The 18,769-nt window shown below is 41.5% G+C and overlaps 1 protein-coding gene across 1 annotated transcript in view; it reads right to left on the minus strand.

Moving 5' to 3' along the window:
• TRPM5 (transient receptor potential cation channel subfamily M member 5) overlaps positions 1 to 18,769 on the minus strand; it is a 545,198-nt gene that overhangs the window by 81,485 nt on the left and 444,944 nt on the right. Inside the window, exons 21-22 of the mRNA XM_086956260.1 lie at positions 12,986 to 13,118; positions 6,394 to 6,466 (exon numbers count right to left, since the gene is read on the minus strand). Coding sequence (XP_086812386.1) covers positions 6,394 to 6,466; positions 12,986 to 13,118 — 206 coding nt within the window. The remainder of the gene's footprint in view (positions 1 to 6,393; positions 6,467 to 12,985; positions 13,119 to 18,769) is intronic.

Genomic DNA, 18,769 nt, shown 5'->3' on the forward strand with positions numbered 1-18,769 from the left:
CTAACCTTTACCACCGTGACTTTAGCTGCTTTCCTGACATCAAATCTGTGTTTTCTTACAGCAATTTTACCTTCCTCTTTGCTTTTCCAGCAATCAACACAAGACTTATCCTCCTTCTTAGAAATCATATCATTTACAGAGAAAGGCGCCACAAGAGTACTGGGGTGTCTTCCTTTGAGAAGATGAAAAGGAGAACGTTCTGTTGTGGCATGAGGTGAAAATCTATAAACTTCAACCTTTCTATTTACCTCTTTTTTCCAATCAACCCCAGATGGTTTTAAGTACTCTAACAAAGCGTTCCACCATGCCTTTAGTTTCCCGATGATAGAGTAAACATCTTTTATGTTTTATTGCACATTTCTGCAAAAACTTTTCCATTTCGACAGATAGAAATTGTACCCCATTGTCTGTTAATTAACAGTTAGGTAAACCTTCCCGTGCAAAAATTTCCTTCAGGAAGTAAATAACATGTTTAGAATCAATGGATTTAGTAAGCTTGATCTCTGGCCATCTCGAAAACATCAATTAAAACAAAACATACACATCTTCCCCTTCACTTGTTTCTGGACCTAATATATCTAAAGCCAGCTCATGCCAAGGACCCTCATGACATTCCCTGATGACCATGAGTTGGACCTTATGCTTAAGGCATTTTTCACTAAGAGTGCAGGGTACGCACTCCCTAATGAATCGCTCAACCTGGAGATCAATCCCTGGCCACCAATAGCTTTATCTCAACCTTTCTTTTGTTTTGGACATGCCATGATGTCCTTTGTGAGCCAGATCAATCAATTCTGCTTGCAAGGTCAAAGGAGGAATTAATTTCGACCTCCTGATCACAATGCCATCAAGTTCAGATAACTCATCTTTAACATTCCAAAACTTCTTGGTGATGTCTGGGTCAAGGATAGGATTAAGACATTCGCTGAACTGCAAACTGAGTTTGAGTTGAAAGCGGCGGAATACTTCTGCTATGCGCAGGTCCGACATGCATTGCGATCGGTGGTCCCAGTAGGGGAAGACATACCTGAGGCCTCACCATTGGAAGATAGAATATTGGATGGTCATTTTCAGGAGAAAATTATCACCCTCATTTATAGGAACTTGATCAACCATAGGGCGGACCTATTGTTAGAGTTGAGAGATAAATGGATGAAGGATGGTATTGAACTGGACGATGAGGACTGGCAGTCGGCTGTGTCCTCCCCGAGGGAGGTTGCGATACCGGCACGAACGCGGTTAGTCCAGTTGAAAATACTACATCAGATATATGTCACAGGCCCATGCTTGGATCGGATGGGGCTATCTGAAGATGATTTGTGCAGGCGAGGTTGTGGTCAGGTGGGCACGTTCCTCCATATCCTCTGGGAGTGTCACTATGTGGTGGAGTATTGGAGTGCGATACACGAGGTTATGCAAGAGATACTGGGAGTAACGGTATCACTGGAGGCAAAGAAATGCCTCCTTAACATTTGGGAACCTACAGATCTGAATACAGCGCAGACAAGGTGGGCCACTCTTGGTTCTAAGATAGCGAAACGAAAAATAGCACAGCAATGGGGGTCCAAGACATCACCTAAGCTAGAAGAATGGAAAGAAAGTATGGACTGGTGCATGGTTTGGGAGAAAGCTGTTTATTTGGCCAGAGGTTGACCTCGTAAATGGGAAACTGTTTGGGGCCCATGGAATCGTTACAGGGGGAGGTCTGTGTGCCTCTAGTTGATTCAATGCCAGATATACTTGCATCCCCGTGACCCGTGTATGTAAAGGATTACGACCCCCCCTCCCTTTTTCTTGTATCCCCCAAAGTATTATTGTCATGTGGTAATGATTTGTGGGAAAGTTTACTCTCTGTACTGTACACTGATTGAAATGCTAGTGCTAATAAAAAGAAATATAAAAAAAAAATTGTCCCCTTTCTAATTAGAACACACAATTCTTTTAAGACTACGACATTTTTGCACTCATCTCTCCACTTCTCCTCTTTAATGCCATCAGCCTCTATACTGCGGACCCATTCATTTGAATTGTCATCTTCAACAACTGAGTCATTAATATCCGTACACACAAGTCTTGACAAGGTATCTGCGATACAGTTTCTCACTCCAGGTTAATACTCAACATTAAAATCGTACGCCTGAAGAGCTACAACCCATTTTGAAATATGGCTGGAAGTCTTGTTAAAAAGACTTCACTTAAAGATTTATGATCTGTTCTCACAGTAAACATTGTACCCCATAGTACATTTTTTAACTTCTTCATGGCCCAATGTACAGCTGATGCTTCCCTCTCTATTACAGAATACCTTATTTCTGCTCCTTTTAGACTCCTAGGGCCAGATGTAGGTAAATCCGATTTACCGACTTTTAAATACCGAGTCATACCGATTCGGTATTTAAAAGTCGGTAAATTGGGAGGAGGCAGATGTAGGTAAAAAATTACCGAATCTGTCAGAGTCGGTATTTACCGATTCTGTAAATACGGAATCTGTATTTCCCATTGATTCCTATGGGCCTTGAAGCCCATAGGAAACAATGTGAAATACAGATTCGGTATTTACAGAATCGGTAAATACCGAATCCTGCAAGGGTGCAGGGGGTGTCACTTTGACACCCTCTAGCACCCCAATTCACGACTTGTGTGCAATGTGGCACACAGACATGCCCTAAGGGCATGTCTGTGAGTGTCACATTGCACAGGTGTGCATGCACAGATGTGCATGCACACCTGAATTCGGTATTTTACCACCCAATAGGATTGGGTGGTAAAATACCGATTTTTAAGGGCCTGTAGCACTCTTAGGAGTGCCACCTACATGTGGTTTTTCCGATTCGGTAAATATACCGATTTGGTATTTTACCGATTCTGTAAATTTACCGATTCGGTAACTTTACAGAATCGGTAAAATATAGGCCCCCTACATCTGGAAACCCTAATACCGGTCGGTAACGGCCGAATTCGGCCGTTACCGACCGGTATTAGGGCTCCTACATCTGGCCCCTAGAGAGGAATAATATTACATTAACCTGATCGCCCTTCTCTTGTTAAAGAACAGCTCCAAGACCTTTCATGCTGGTGTCTGTGATTAAGATAGACCTCAAGCAGGGATCGAAACTACGCAATTTAGGTGTTTTCCTAAATCTGCTTTGAGATTGATAAATTCTTCTTCACATTTTGGAGACCACACAAAATCAACCCCATTGCACAGTAATGTTCTCATATTAATGCTTTTCTCAGCAAACCTAGGTACACATTTACTGTAGTATTCCGCCATACCCAGAAATTTCCTTAACTCCTCTTTATTGCTTGGGGAAACTAATTTCTGTATGGCTCCAACCAATTCTTGTTTGGGTTCTATTCCTTTCTCTGAAATTGTGTGTCCCAGGTAGTTAATAGAAGATTTTTTAAACTTACATTTATCCAGTCTGACAGTAAGATTAGATTTACTGAACCTTTCAAACACTTGTTTTAACCTAAAATCATGTTCCTCATCATTGCCTCCAAAAATTAAGACGTCGTCCTGACAGATCTTAACCCCAACCAGATCTTGCAAAACCTTCTCCAAAGCCCTCTGAAAAACAGACGCCGCTTATATCAAACAAAAAAGGCAGTCTGACAAACCTGAAGGTGCCAAATGGAGTGAGAAACGCTGTGTAATCTTTAGAACCCTTATCCATCAAAATCCAATGGTACGCAGACTTAAGATCTACAGTGGAAAAGACCTTGGCACCTTTAAGTAGCATGAGCATTTTAGAAACTTTTGGTAGTGGATACCTATCAACAACTACTTGTTTGTTTAAAGCCCTCAATTCTATGCATAGGCGTAACCTTCAGTCAGATTTTCGTGCTGCGACTACTGGCGCCAACCATTGGGTCCCTTCAACTTCCTCTATAATCCCTTCAAGCTTTAATTTCTCTATCTGCTCTTTCATTTCATCCTTTACTGAAAAAGGCACGCTGCAAACTTTACTTGCAAAAGGAACAGCCCCCGAAACTAATTTGATTTTATGGGTGTACCCTCGAAGACAACCCAGTTCACTCCTAAAGACACTTGGGAAGGAAGTTTTTAGATTATCAATGTAATTCATATTGTCATCTGTAGAGTCAACTAAGTTTACCTTGAAATTTTCCTTTAATAAAATTGGTGGATCACTATTCGGATCTATCATGACTCCAAGGTCTTCTTGATGAAGCCAATTTAATATGCTATCACCTTTGTGAGAGACATAAACTTTGCCAGCAGTGAGCCTACCTTTATATTCTATCAATCCTTCAAAATACCCTAAAAGTTTGATGGGTTCACCACCATAAGCAAACGGAGTGATGTCTGCGTTCAAAATCTTTACTTTGTCCTTCAAGCATTGAGAGTAAAACTGTTTCGATATAATAGAAATCTTTGCACCAGAATCGAAAAGCATGCGAGTACCTTTCCCTTCAATCAGTCAAAAGGTCCCTTTTTCTTTTTATCAGAAATTTGTGAAACTATTTGCCCACAATCAAAATCAGAATCAGAGTCATCTTCTGCGCACCTACTTTGGTCAACCAGATTAACTTTGGTCTTTGTCTTTTTTAAGCGACAAGCACTAGTAAAATGACCTACCTTTTTACATTTTGTACACTTTGGGCCAGATGTAGGTAATTCCGATTTACCGACTCTTAAATACCGACTCATACCGATTCGGTATTTAAGAGTCGGTAAATTGGAAGGAGGCAGATGTAGGTAAAAAATTACAGAATCTGTAACAGTCGGTATTTACCGATTCTGTAAATACCGAATCTGTATTTCCCATTGATTCCTATGGGCCTTGAAGCCCATAGGAATCAATGGGAAATACAGATTCGGTATTTACAGAATCGGTAAATACCGAATCCTGCAAGGGTGCAGGGGGTGTCACTTTGACACCCTCTATCACCCCAATTCCGGACTTGTGTGCCATGTGGCATGCACACCTGAATTCTGTATTTTACCACCCAATAGGATTGGGTGGTAAAATAACGATTTTTAAGGGCCTGTGGCACTCTTAGGAGTGCCACCTACATGTGGTGTTTGCGAATCGGTAAATATACCGATTCGGTAACTTTACAGAATCGGTAAAATATAGGCCCCCTACTTCTGGAAACCCTAATACTGGTCGGTAACGGCCGCACTCGGCCGTTACCGACCGGTATTAGGGCTCCTATATCTGGCCCTTTGTCTTTCTGTATCACTTAGTGCCAAAGAGAAAGATGCTTCTACCCGCTCATTACTTACAGATCTTTGGGAAAGGACCAATCTCAACCCATAAGAACTCATATCTACATAAATGGCACAAGCTTCTCCGCCAGATTTGTTTTTTAAGGTGGGAGCAATACCAATCTGTTTCTTAATGTTGAGAAGTGCTTCCTTATGCTCCATGTCCAAATATATTTACCCTCTTGCATAAAAGTTTTCTTAGGGGTTTTACTACAGTAGCAAAGTCTCTCACAAAGTTAGAAAAATACTCAAACAGGCCTATAATGGACACACGTTTATTTCTTACTGTCTGTGGATGGTGTGTCCCTTATGGCATGGACCAAGGATTCCTTGGGAGCGACCCCATGCTTGGAGGTGGTGTGCCCTAAATACTCGACTTGTATTTTGAACAAGTTACAATTCTCAGGAGAAAGAAATAGACCCTTGACCATTAACCTGGAACTACAACATATAGCACATCAGAACCTTCCTTCATGTTTTTCTGACCACCAGAATATAATCATGAAACAGTTGGTCTTGTCATCCAAGACTCTATGCAAATGGTCCATTGCCCATTGGGAAATGGATGCTGCCAATGTCAGGCCAAATGGCATTCTCTCGTGCCTAAAGAACCCAAAAGTTGTTATGAAGGCAGTGCGTGGCCTGGGCTCTTCAGCTAATTCAATCTGATGCTAAGCATGTCTGCAATATATAACAGCATGCTCAAATAAGTTGAACGTTTTACCTTAGCAGTATGAACGTCTTCCGGTACATTATGACTCATATCACTTTGTATGGGGTACCACTTTGTCAGTTTGCGGCATTAAGGAGATACACATGAATCCTAAAATAAAATAAACTCTGGCTTTTTCTACATTGATTGATTGTGCAATAAATGATATCAACCCCAACAGCAAACTCTCCAATCTCACCTTATTAAAGATTGCTCAAAGGGTTAGACACTTCCTAATTGATATGTGGTGTGAAATGTTTGCTCTGAGTTCAAGTTCCACTAAAGGCCATTTTAGTCGTTTATCCTTTACAAGCTTGGTAAACTGATTACCATCCAATTGGGTAATACAAATCGTAATTATTCAGTACATTAAGTCATCCATGCTTTCAAATTGGACTAAAATACAATTAATACATAAAAGAAATGCTGATACCAAAATGTCTCTTACCTGTGATTGCAAAGATACAAGCTGTTTTTCCTCCTCTTTTAGACCTTTGAAGTATTTTAGCAGGCAATCCACCCTATTAAAACATGAAATAGATTTCAGTGTTGGTGCTTGATATACATCACTCGTTTCACTAAATAACTCAGGACTACATTACTAATTACTGTTCATCCTTGTTGTTCTAGACACTCTCTGCATTCTCCGAGGTAACGTAAAGCCAGTACTCCTGCTAACCCTGGTGCCAAACAAAATTCCACTACCATGTATATTTCCTTGCTCTAACAGCTGGACCAGCGAGAACCCTGCTGTTGAACAGTTCACCAGAGTCTGTGTTTTTTGTTCTTACCTTCTCTACCCCATTTTGCTATCCCCTCAAGCTGTATAGTCGTATATTTAAGGGGTTTGGCATATGCCTTGAATCATTTACAAAATGCATAAAGGACTCGCTTCACAAAACTATGTTTAAACCTAAATGTCATTTCAGAGTTGACCTTTTTATGTCTGCCAGGAATCGCCAAAGGGAATTTCTGGCAGGCGTGAACCTATCTAAGTGTGTGGAGATCCCTGTCCCTGAGTTCTCCGCACTTGTAAATCCCACTCTAGGGATGGATGGGAAAATGGGCTTTTCAAGGCATGTTTAGCATTGCAAGTAAGTGAACACAGACAATGATTCACAAACTTCTCTCATTGCTGTTTCCTTCTTGGAAACGGTAGGATCTTTAATCCAGCCAGTTCCATTCCACTTAGGGAAGGGGAATGGACCACCGCTGGTTTTGGTGGGGGTGTTTTCATATGGGCTACAATATTTTAATATTTCCTAAGGAACAATAAAAATGAGCTTTTGCACAGGAGATCCTGTCCCCCTTCTGCAAAGCCTGCGTTATCGAGAACTCGTTCAACAGGAATAGGATCCTGATGGCAATGTCACACGAACTTCCCAGACATATGCCTGGAAACCTGCACCTGGCGCAGCTTTCCAACTATACATCGGGAATGTTTGTGAGTGACAGGAAGTTAGGAAAAATTACATCGAGGGGGCTGAGGTTATGCAGCTGGTTTTTAAGATAAAGCTGTTGTAAACGGGGGGTGTCAATGTACTTCCTTCACTTTTGGGTTGATATGGGCAAAATGTTCAAGCATTTGATGAGGCATGCTGCAGCATGTAGGGTGCCTTTCGGAGGCTCCAGTGTGGAACTGGTGAAGCCATTGAGCAGAGGGTTGCCACTATCTTGGTGGCATCAAGGTTTACAGTGTTGTTTTCAGGAAGGGAACCGCGATATTGTAACTATTCAATGTGGGTGAACAAACCTCGCAGGACAAATATGATAATCTCTTCATGCTTTCCACTTGAAAAATGCCTTGTATTATTATAGTCTCTTGGGTGCATAGTACTCTTGGGAAAAAAGTGAATGTTATTTCCTGATAGGATTGTAATTCAAAAAGATATACATGAAAAAATATTGCACTGAAAATCTCGAGTTTTTATTCCAAGGATGTAAATGACAAATATATTTACTACGAAAATACCAGCATTAAATATATAATTATTCTAAACATAACTGTTACAAATATATAATATTTAACAACATATAATAATTACAAATATATTCTACAAAATGATATAGTATTTAAAAATAATAATACATGTAACACAAATGTCTACTATACAAATACAGTGTTGGAAAACCTAAAAGAAATTCAACAAAAAATTTAATTACTAAATAAAAGTAAAATAAAAGAAATACTACCGACAACACAGGCACCCTTGCACCATGGTACAAGAGTGCCTGTGTTGGCGCTAGGCTGCCAAAATGGCACCAGCGTAGGGGGAAAGGACAGGAATGCACTGTATTGAACAAATACGGTGCATTCCTGCCTTTTCACTTTGATGTAGTGCAGCGCAGCAAGGTGACATGCTGCGCTGCCCTATGCCAAATCCCCATAAATGAAGCCCTTAGACTCTTGCACGTTACGATCAAGCTCCATATTTATGCTTGTGACAGAGCCACAGTGGCTCCAAAATTTGAAATATTTCCAGAGTGCCTTTAACATCGGCCATGTCCATAGTTTACCAGGAAGCCATTTACTTCATAACTACTCTGTATTTTTAGAGGCCTTCAAGAATGGTTTTGTTAGGCAAGATCAGAAGTACATGATGCAAGAACTTTTAGAATTTCAACAAAGCTTCTTTAGGGACAGACAAACCTATTTAACAAAATGTAAGGCTTAAGAGACCTGCCTTCCAGACTGCATGTGTTTCCTTTCTATCCACGCTCATTCTTCTTCACTCCACCTGATCTCTTTGTGCTTTCCTCCCATTCCCCAATGTTTTTAGACCTGCTCCCTAGTTGAAATGTTTTTTAAAAAATGTTTTAACTAGGGCTCAGCTGCTGTAAGATGCTACCAGGCTGTCCACTTCCTTTTTTTGTGTTTTTAACTTTTATTTTGCCATGTTGATATGGCCATCCACCATTTTAGATTGATAAATTAAAAATGAGCACATGGGTGCAGTGCATTATGATGCATGTGCACATGTACGTCGTGATACAAAGATATGCCTCAGCGGCCATTTTAAAATGGCTTTCATTTGATCAAAACCCATTGCAAGATTGCTAGCCATGTGTGTGCATGCATCATGATATGTGTGTGTGTCTGAAAGTCAGTTGAAAAAGCTTTGGCCTAATCAATAGTTTGGCCTTTCAGAGCAGACTCCTGTTGACTTTGACCATGCTCGTTAAGTAACTGGTCTCCAATTTAGCTTGCAGTTAACTGTGTATCCCTAAATACTGACTCACCGAGAAAAACTTTGTTCACCTTGTTGATGACATGCCAGTGCTTGCTCAAACCATTTGGGGTCTACAGCGTGCTCTTTGAGCAGTCTCTATTGAAATTCATATAAACCTCTGCAAAGTATAAGTGGGTTATGGAGTCTACATTATAAATAGTTAATCAACATTAGCATGGATGGATCACTGGGAGCTGGCCAGCCACTCATAATGCTGGCTCTGTCTAACATTATAGGCCTACAAAAGAAGGATTCTGTGACTGGCCAGCTCCTAATGTCCCTCCAGCATTGTGTGTACAAATGGGGAGCCTGGCAGGATCAGGTGCTGTCTTTCCCCTTAATAAATGGATGAAGAAATACTCTCATTATCCAGTGGCTCTCCTTCAGCCTTTTCTCAAGCAACAGGTTACATACATGTCAACCAGGGCTTTTCCCATTGCTTTCAGTGAGACGGTTGGCCAATCAGTCAAAGTAAAATAGAAAATGTAGACAACATATTTCTATTTAGTTACACATGCACAGCAAGAATTATCAAGGACCCAGTCACATTTTCACAGAGTGAGAAGGTGGATCTTGGCCATGAGCCACACAGATGAACTAAAGTCATGTTGTAAAGCAAATATCCCTGCAAAGAAGAAGAAGCATATTACTTCATTGGATCAAATATTGGTAATCTAAATCATTTTCTGTGGATTTCATTCAGCACGATATCACAGATCTAAATCCAGCAAACCACCAAGTTCAAACATGATCCACAAAAGAATTGTTCAAACAATTGAAGGGATAGTTTATTCCAATTCTCTGGTGATCTTCTAACTGATTGAAGATACATGGACTCATACTAAGTCCTGGAGGAGCAGCATACTAACCTGTAATTACAAAAAGTAAAGGTATAAAACCCTAAGGTACAACTCTGTAAGGCTTTTTTATTTATTTTATTAATTTTGTATTTATATATAATGCGAAGAAGGCGAGGTGACAGAACGCTTTACATTGCTTAAAAATGAGTAATTAGCTTTACATAGGTTATGCTCTTCACATACTTCATCAGAGGAAAAGTAACCAAACAAAACATGACCAAATTGATGGCCAAAATAAACTGTAAGTTCAAATGTTTCAATTAACAACGATATAAGTGGGGCAGAATGGGTGGGCAACAGTCACCATTCTAGTGAGTCTTTCCTCCTTCAAATTTTCAGAAGCTCCTTTTATGGATAAGTTGTGTTGGGACGGTTGCAACTTTAGTTCCTTTTTGAAAGTCAGGCGTGGGCAGCATTCTGACTTATGGTAGTACAGAGGTCCAACTAAAAGGCTCATTTCTTGAAAATTATTGTCTGATAGTTTTTAGTTTCTTAATGGCTGGTGTTGTGAGTAAAAGAGTACCCATACCTCTTATTGCCCTCTTCAGATGTGCAGTGGGCAAGCCAGATATCCTAGTATTCACCTGTGTAGAGTTTAGTAGATCACACAGGATAGTTTGAACTTGTTTTTGTTTTGATTGGCAACCATTTGTGGTTTATCACAAAGGAAGTAATGTGATCAAAGTTTCTCACCCCAAAGATTAGTCTAGTTGCTGCATGAATAGATCTCACCTAGCAGAGAGTTGCCATAGCTCAAACATGAGTGAGAGTAAGCCATTTGTTTGAAACTTTCTGCAACTCTGAGATAGGTATTTCCTCTTAGTAATTTCTGTTGTGTATGGACCCCTTAAGCTAGTGTACTTATGTGAGACTGTAGGTGAGGTATTTTCAGATGGAAGCTAAGCGATTTTGCACAACCTGCAATTTGCTTATTTTGGTCTACTTTTCTAAAGGTGTTGAGCTATTGTTGGGCCAGGATGGTGCTATTCCTGGGAGAAATCAGCAGAAATTCCACTTAGAGGTAGTTCTGATTAAAGTGATTTTGTGTTGTCCATGGTTGAATCTCCCTCAGTGTTTGCAACATTGACAAGATGTTGTTCAATGATGATATTTTCATGCAGCTAGATATCATGAGCATAGAATTGGTATGAATATTTTGAGTTGGTGAGTATTTTAGCTCATGTTCCATATATAGGTTACAACCTGTTGGTGACAGTAAGGGACCTTTGGGTACTCCTTGACTTACCCAAGAGATGTTTGAAAGAGCGTTCAAGCTTTTAACTCTTTGCCCTCGGTTGTCAAGGTAATAAATGAACCCGTTTAGAACAGTGCTTTCTAAAACTATTCTTTCTTGTTTACTGTGCCAAAAGCTTCTGACGGGTGCATGGGTATAATACGGTATAACTCATCATATTCTAGTATGTGAAGTGAATCATCAATTATTTGGAAAACAACTGATTCTGTGCTGCAACTTTCTCTGAAGCCTGATAGACATTCATCCAGTGAGTGTTGTCTCCAATGAATTGTTTGCCTCCAGGTGGAAGATTTTCACAAAAATAGTCTTGCTAAATTTGCAAAGCTATATGTAAGACATCACCATCCTATCAGTAGTTCATTGTGAATTTAAAGAAGACTGCTCAGCAATCGTTTATTCCAATTCTTTGGTGATCTTCTAACTGATTGAAGGCACATGGGCATGGAGTCTAAGTCCTGGAAAAGCAGCATACTAACCCACATTTACAAAATCAAATGTATGAAACCCTACAAGCTACAACTCTGTTACCTTCTCACTCCTACCCTTTTTAGCGTGGGTTAAAGCAGAGTTGCCACCTCGTTCCTACTTGAGGTGATGAAAATCCTTCTCTTTACTTTAATAATTCTAAGGTCTTAGCCAGAGTACCCAATGCTCTGAAGATACCCCTCATCTCAGTTGCTACCTACTGCAAGGCCAGAACGAATGTGGTATAAGCAAATAGGAATTCTGTTATATGGTAAATGTTTGGTGCCCACATTGCCCCAAGAGCTGATTTTCAATCAAAGGTAGCTGCTCATAGGCTGCATGGGGCCATAGTACATATCCTCATTCTTGGCATTACAGAGCAAAGCTTTTGGAAGAGTCCCTTGAGATTATCAGAGAACAGAAATAAATCCTAGAGGAGTGTGTGTATAACACATATCCATTTAATGAAGAAATCTTCACTGTCCCACATTCTGAAAAAAAATCTGAGAATTGGGTAAGAGTCTATGATTCATCTGCTGATGGAGATGCTGATGGAAATAATGGTTCTTCTTTCAACCAATCCTTCAACTGCGGAATGATGTAGGTTTGTGCTTCTGCAAATGTATTAATCAACCCTGAAGACCACAACCAACAAACCTGATAACACGCTCTGCTTCAAAAAGTTGTTCTCTAACTAAACAGCTTTTCTTTGTATTTGGGTTCCAAGTTTGATGGCATGATCAGGTACCCTCGAAAAGTATCTTTCTCCAATAACCATAGTCATTACCTCTTGACTTAAAGATGTACGCTTGCATAAAGCAGGGCTACAAATAATCTGTAGCTTTGGATCGTTCACTGTAGTCTAGTTCCCACACTGCTTTCCTTTCAAAATTAGTCTACTCCCACCATCCTTGTACTATAGTATCAGTCTTGTAATCATTTCAATCATTCTAATTATGTGAGTGGCTCTATTACAAATAAAACAAAGTAAAAATACAATTAAACATTCAACTCCTACAAATCATAAATTGGCCTTTTCAAGTGTAATTGCATTGTAATAATTCGTCACTGGTTTACTTAATTCTTTCCCTTATTCTTATCTACGTTGTGAGGCATGCTGTGTAAAATGGCTGCATTAGTTCTTTAAAATGACTTTGATGCTGAGAAATGAAATCCATGGCATTTGCAACCCCTTTATAAACTTAAAATTACGCAAAACATCTGACTTACTTGTAAGATGTTTTCTTTAGTCTTTCTTCATTACTTTCATTTTTCTTTTTTTCCAGATTTGCAAGATATATTTCTTTTTGTACTGCTTCCCATGCAATGATTTTTTTATCAAGGTCCTCGGGCAAATCCCTTTCTGTGAAATTCAAAAAGAGCTAATTAGATGTGCAGAATTTTGAAGTGTGACCACATTTCCTATAAGAGGAACATTATTCTTCATAAATTCATCCAGTAGTGGTAATTCACTGTTGCTACTTTAGTTTTTCTCCTTCTCAAACTGTCTTTATTAGTTTCTTGGGCATACACAGTAAGCATTACAACATGACATCTCAGAAAACCATAAAGGGTATTGCCATAACACAGATCTGTGTCATACATAGTGGTTACATACATCGATAATAACTGTACGTTTCCTTCAAACAACGTTGTCTTGCTGTTCATTACAAAAGGACGATGATGAAGCCCATTATATCACCCCTCCACCGACTTCCCTGAAACAGATAGAGAACTTAAAGAACAACCAAAAAAAACATGCATGTACAGAGCAATAAAGGTATCGACTAATATATGGTAAGACAGAAGTGGGGGCCATGAACTGTCTTCGCTGGACAGCCCAAATAGCTGGAGTTGAGGAGCATCAGTGAGGGGGAGGGCTCAAGTACGGAACAGGTGGAGTGCCCTTGTGCGTGTGGGGCAGGAGAATAAGGAGAGACCTTTGGACAGATACCTCACCAGAGGCCTATATGTTTAGTTAAATCTATTTCGGGAGTCTGAGTTTGTCTGTCAGGCGTTCCTTGGTAAGGCTTTAACAAAGGTGAGCATGCCACTGGGACATGGAAGTGGCTGGCGGCTTCCTCCAGGTGGCTGCCAGGTCCATCTTGGCTGCCCCTAAACTGGGTCATATATAATGGATCTATCCCCTACTGTTTGTTGTTTAAGATAAGGGCCATGCATCACCAGCTGGGTGAAGTCAGGCATTTGAGGTAAGGGGTAACTCACGATGTCCTTCATCTGAGTTAAAATTTCATTCCAATAGGGTCTAATCGTGGGGCAATCCCACCATAGGTGGTGAAAATCGATCGGGAGATCACAACCCCTCCAGCATTTGGTTAGATGTTTCCGGCTATGTATTTTGTGTAGCTTAGCGGGGTGCAGATACAGTCATAAAATATTTTATAGTGGGCTTCTCTTAGGCCTAGCCATCGGATAAACCTCAGAATGTCTCTCCATAATTTCCGCCATTGCTCTACGGTAATGGGTGTCCCTTAGATCTGGCCCCAGTGTCCCTTCGTGCTGTGCAGTAGGAACATCAGCCGATGAGGTCAGGAGAGAATATAGGAACGAGATACTCCGCCTGGAGTCGTCAAGTTTACTCACAAATTTCTCTATGGGGATCAAGTCTCTTGTCGTTGCCTGTCTTATCTCAGGTTGTGTGACCCAAAGTTTGAATTGGGTTTAATGGAACATCTCTGTAGTAGACAGATTGAAGTCAAGATGGCAATTGTCAAATGTATGTCCCAGCCGGGAAACAAATCAGAGTTAGTGAGACCACCCTCCTTCCACCAAAGGTCAATGGGGCCCAGGACAAGTGCTGTTGGGAAAGCCTTGTGGAAGTGAATAGGGGTGTATGAGCAAGGAAACATCTTCAAGCCATGCCGGCGGGTTGCCTCATCCGGTGCTTTCAGTGTAGTGCTAGTTGGCATACTTAGATAGGCATTGGCTGGGCAAGTAGTTTTAGGTTTCTGTAAGACAACCCAAATTGTTCTCCCATGATCGCTCTATCCATGTGGAACCGTTTATTTACCCGAATCCCTCTTGGACCACTTCATGATTACTCAGTGTTCTGCCAATTTATAACAGCGGGGCAACTTTGGAAGAGCCAAACCTCGTTCTGTTTTGGGAATGATCAAGAATGTGTTCGGAAGGCGAGCTCTGCAGTTCTGCATTATGAAGGTGATGAGCAAGGAGCACAGAGAAATGAAGAACTGCCTGTCGAATTTGAGAGGAAGTCCCTGAAAGAGATATAAACTTTGTGGCAGAACAGTCACTTTGATGGTATTTATACAACCTACCCAGGCCAAGTAGAGCGGGACCCATTTCTTGAGGTCTTGTTGCAGCTGGTGGAGAAGTGGGGGATAGTTAGATTTGTATAAGTCATCCACCCTAGGTGTGATTTTGATGCCCAGATATGTGATCTCCTTTCTTCACCAGCCAGCAGGGTGTAGTGGAAGCTAATCCCTCCATCTCTCTAAACGGTACTGTCAGATTGAGTAGGAAAGATTTAGCAAGAATGACCTTAACCTCATGCGCGCTAGCGTTATTCTGCTTGCATGCTGAGATTTTGGGAATCGCACTTTACATGACGAGCTGGGCTCGTCATCAGCGTGCGAGGAGGCTACGCCATGACGAGCCCAGCTCGTCATGAGCGTGGAAGGGGTTAAATCCTAACACTGGTTTGAACTCCCGGAGTTCTGTCTGTTGGGCCGTCAGTGATGTTTGAAGGTAAGGTTAGGATTGAGGACGTTGTCAGCAAATAATGAATTTTTGTGATTGACCGATCAAAAGGGAATTCCCTGGAGAAGGAGTAAGGTCCATATTCTGGCTGCCAAGGGTTCGATACTTAGGGCTAATAAAAGGGAGGGGGGCAGAGGGCACTTCTGTCGCGTACCCCACTCCAGCGACAATTAGGCAGAGGCCTTCCCATTAATCAGGACTCTCGAGCAAGGGTAGGCATAGTTGGCTTGAATCTATGTAATTAATTTATCCCCAAAACCAAACTGCAGCAGTGTGTGGTAAAGAAAAGTCTAGTCCAATTGGTTGAGTGCTTTCTTGGCGCCTAATGCCAATAGCACTGAGGGTATCCTTTTCTTGGTGGCTTTTTTCTATTAAGTGGACCCCACAACAAAGATTATCATGCATCTGTTGCCCTTTACTGACGCCAGGCTGATCTGGGTGGATCAAATCTGGCATGACATCCTCCAGTTGACTAGCTAGTATTTTAGTGTACAGCTTCGCATCAAGATTTAACACTCCAATCGTCCGGTATGACTGATATTTACTAGGGTCTTTTCCCAGCTTTGGGATTACCATTGTGAGGGCTTCTCTCATGGATGGGGTTACAGCTCTTGTCCCACCAAAGGAATTAAAGAGAGTGGTCAGATGGGGAGTCAGAATGGTGCCAAATGTTTTGTAGAACTGGGCCGTGAGCCAGTCCGGGCCTGGGTATTTGTGTAGTTTTAGGGAGTCAATCACTTCATGGACCTCTTCTGCTTGAATGGGCTCATCTAGGAGTTCCTGTTGGGTTGGCAAAATTTGAGGGAGCATGGTAACCGCCAAATAATCCTGTTACATGTGGTGTGGACTGGGTCTTTTGTGTATACAGTTTTATAAAAAAGCTCAGAAGGTCCACACATTCCCCTCCTTCGTATAGGGCAAAGCCCAATTTGATTTCTTAAATTGGCCTATATTGTCTTTTTCCAGTTTCACCCTTAACTGTCCGGCCAGATGGGTGCCCAGGTGGTCTGTCTGAGGCACAAAAGCGTGAGTTCTGCTCTGTTGGAATATATGGCTGCGAATTTACACCTCAGCACAGTCATTTTCCATTGGAGAATATGTGTGGGGGATTCTTTGTGAGCTCTTTCCACTTGGAGAAGTTCTTCTTCCAGTGCCAAGCGCTCCTTGGTCCTCTATCTCATGAGAGTTGTCATAAGCGATATGCATGTCCTGTTAGCACCACCTTGAAGGTGTCCCTAGTCGTGGCATAGCTAGTGCCAATGGGTTTGGAAAAAAACATCTACGGGAGGAGGAATTCAGAACCGGACAGTCTAAAGTAACCTCCAACATAGCACAGTCATAAATCATTATGGGGTGAATACTAGCAGTCACCATGGCCGGCTGTAGTGTTTGGCTCACAAAGACATGGTAGAGACAAGTATGGTCTATGTGAATGTGAAAAAATGGTTAATCTTTGGTGGTGGGGTAGAATGAATGCCATGCGTCTTAGAGCCAAAGTTGTGTTAATTCTTGCTTCATGGGTTAGGAAAAGGGGCTTGTATTTGTGTAATCTCCCAAATTAGATTAAAATCTCCTAGTGCCATTATCTCACCCTCTGCAAAACTCCCTAGCTGGCTGAAAAAGGAGAGGAGAAATCTGCCTGATTCGAGTTTGGTGCATAAATCGTGGCTTTGTGCATTTGCGACCATGTAGGAAACCAGCATTCTCCCTTCCCTGTCGGTTTTAATGTTGGTTGTTTCAAATTTTAGAGAAGAGTGAAATCGCAGGGCCGCCACATTATGTTTAGAACTTGCCGACTATCTGTGATCTGTGGATAGGACCTGTGTTTTAACCTGTGTTTCTCACTGTGTTTTAGCTGAGTTTTCTGCAGCACGACTATCCCAAACCTATGGTCTAAAATATATGTCTTGGATTTGCACAATTTGTGTGCGAAATTAAGGCCTTTAATGTTCCAGGTGCCTAGGTTGACCACTATGGGTTTACTTGGCTTGGCACTGCTCTTTCCGCAAATGCACTGTGCAGGGTCAGTTAGTGAGCTGAAGATCACAAGCTCTAGTTGAAAAAAATATGGGGCATATTATCAAGAATCTGGTTAAAATTATCGCCGTTTTAGTGGCAGGAAACTGCTGCTAAAAAGGCGATAATGGGCTTGCTAATATGAGTTATAGAATTCCAATAGAAGCCCAGGTTAGATGTGCAGGATATCTAACCTGGGCTTCTATTGGACTGCTACAACGCATATTTGCAAGCCCATTATCCCTTTTTAGCGGAAGTTTCCTGCCGCTAAAACTGCAATAATTTTAACGAGCTTCTTGCTAATATGCCCCTGAGTGTCCAGTATCTCCCACGGGTGCCTTCCTCAGGGAGCAATAACTTAAACAATCTTCCAAGCTGGAGTGGCCATTCAACCTGGATTGTGCTCCTGAAAGGACAAGGTACCCCAGCCCGGATCAAGGCCATTCAGTCTCTTACTCCCAGGCACCCACACGGGGAGTTGGCAGCCAAGTTCTAAGCGGGGTTTGTCATTGTCTCTTCATTTGCTAGAGTGCTGTCCTCTGTACTTCTGTTGCAGGTGTCCACCTGCCTCGGCGGGGGCCGGTCCGAGGAAGGTTCTCTCTGTGCTCCCTTCTCCTCCTGTGGGACAGAGATGTCCAAACCTAGCAACGCCACCACTCCCTCCAACTCAGTGAAGGGATGTGATTTGTTTTTAAATTCAAAGGACTATAAAAACAAATATGTCCATATTTATTTCACATGTTGATTTCAGAGATGATCAGTGATCAGTTTAAGTTGTATTCTGCTTGCCTGGGTGGCATTCGCCACATCCTGGAACAGGGAACAGGATGCTCCTTAAAACAGAACTGGATCTAGTTTGTGGGCCTCCAGAAGAATCTTCTCCTTAGTCTTGAAGGAGTGTAGCTTGGCTAAAATGTCTCTGGGTGGTAACATCTCAGGATGGTCATCACCCTGGATATTCGAGAACGCGGCCACCACAAATGCTTCTGAATCGGGTCCCGCTGCCCCCTCCTCCAGCCCTCGGCTGGCATATAAACCAACTTGAATAGCTGCTCAGTGCACCCGGGGCACCACTACTCTAAAATACCCAATGGGAAAGTTACAATTTAAATGAGCCTTTTTAAAATACCAAGTCACACTTTTAACATCCCAGCAATAGAGAGTTTGTAAATGTTTGGTAGGACCAATTAACCAAAAAAAATAGTTTGTGCTACATACATTTTAGTAAAAGGATGGGTCATAAAGGACATTTGCAAA

Source organism: Lissotriton vulgaris, chromosome 2_1 (assembly GCF_964263255.1).
Source record: "Lissotriton vulgaris chromosome 2_1, aLisVul1.2, whole genome shotgun sequence".
NCBI lineage: Eukaryota > Metazoa > Chordata > Amphibia > Caudata > Salamandridae > Lissotriton > Lissotriton vulgaris.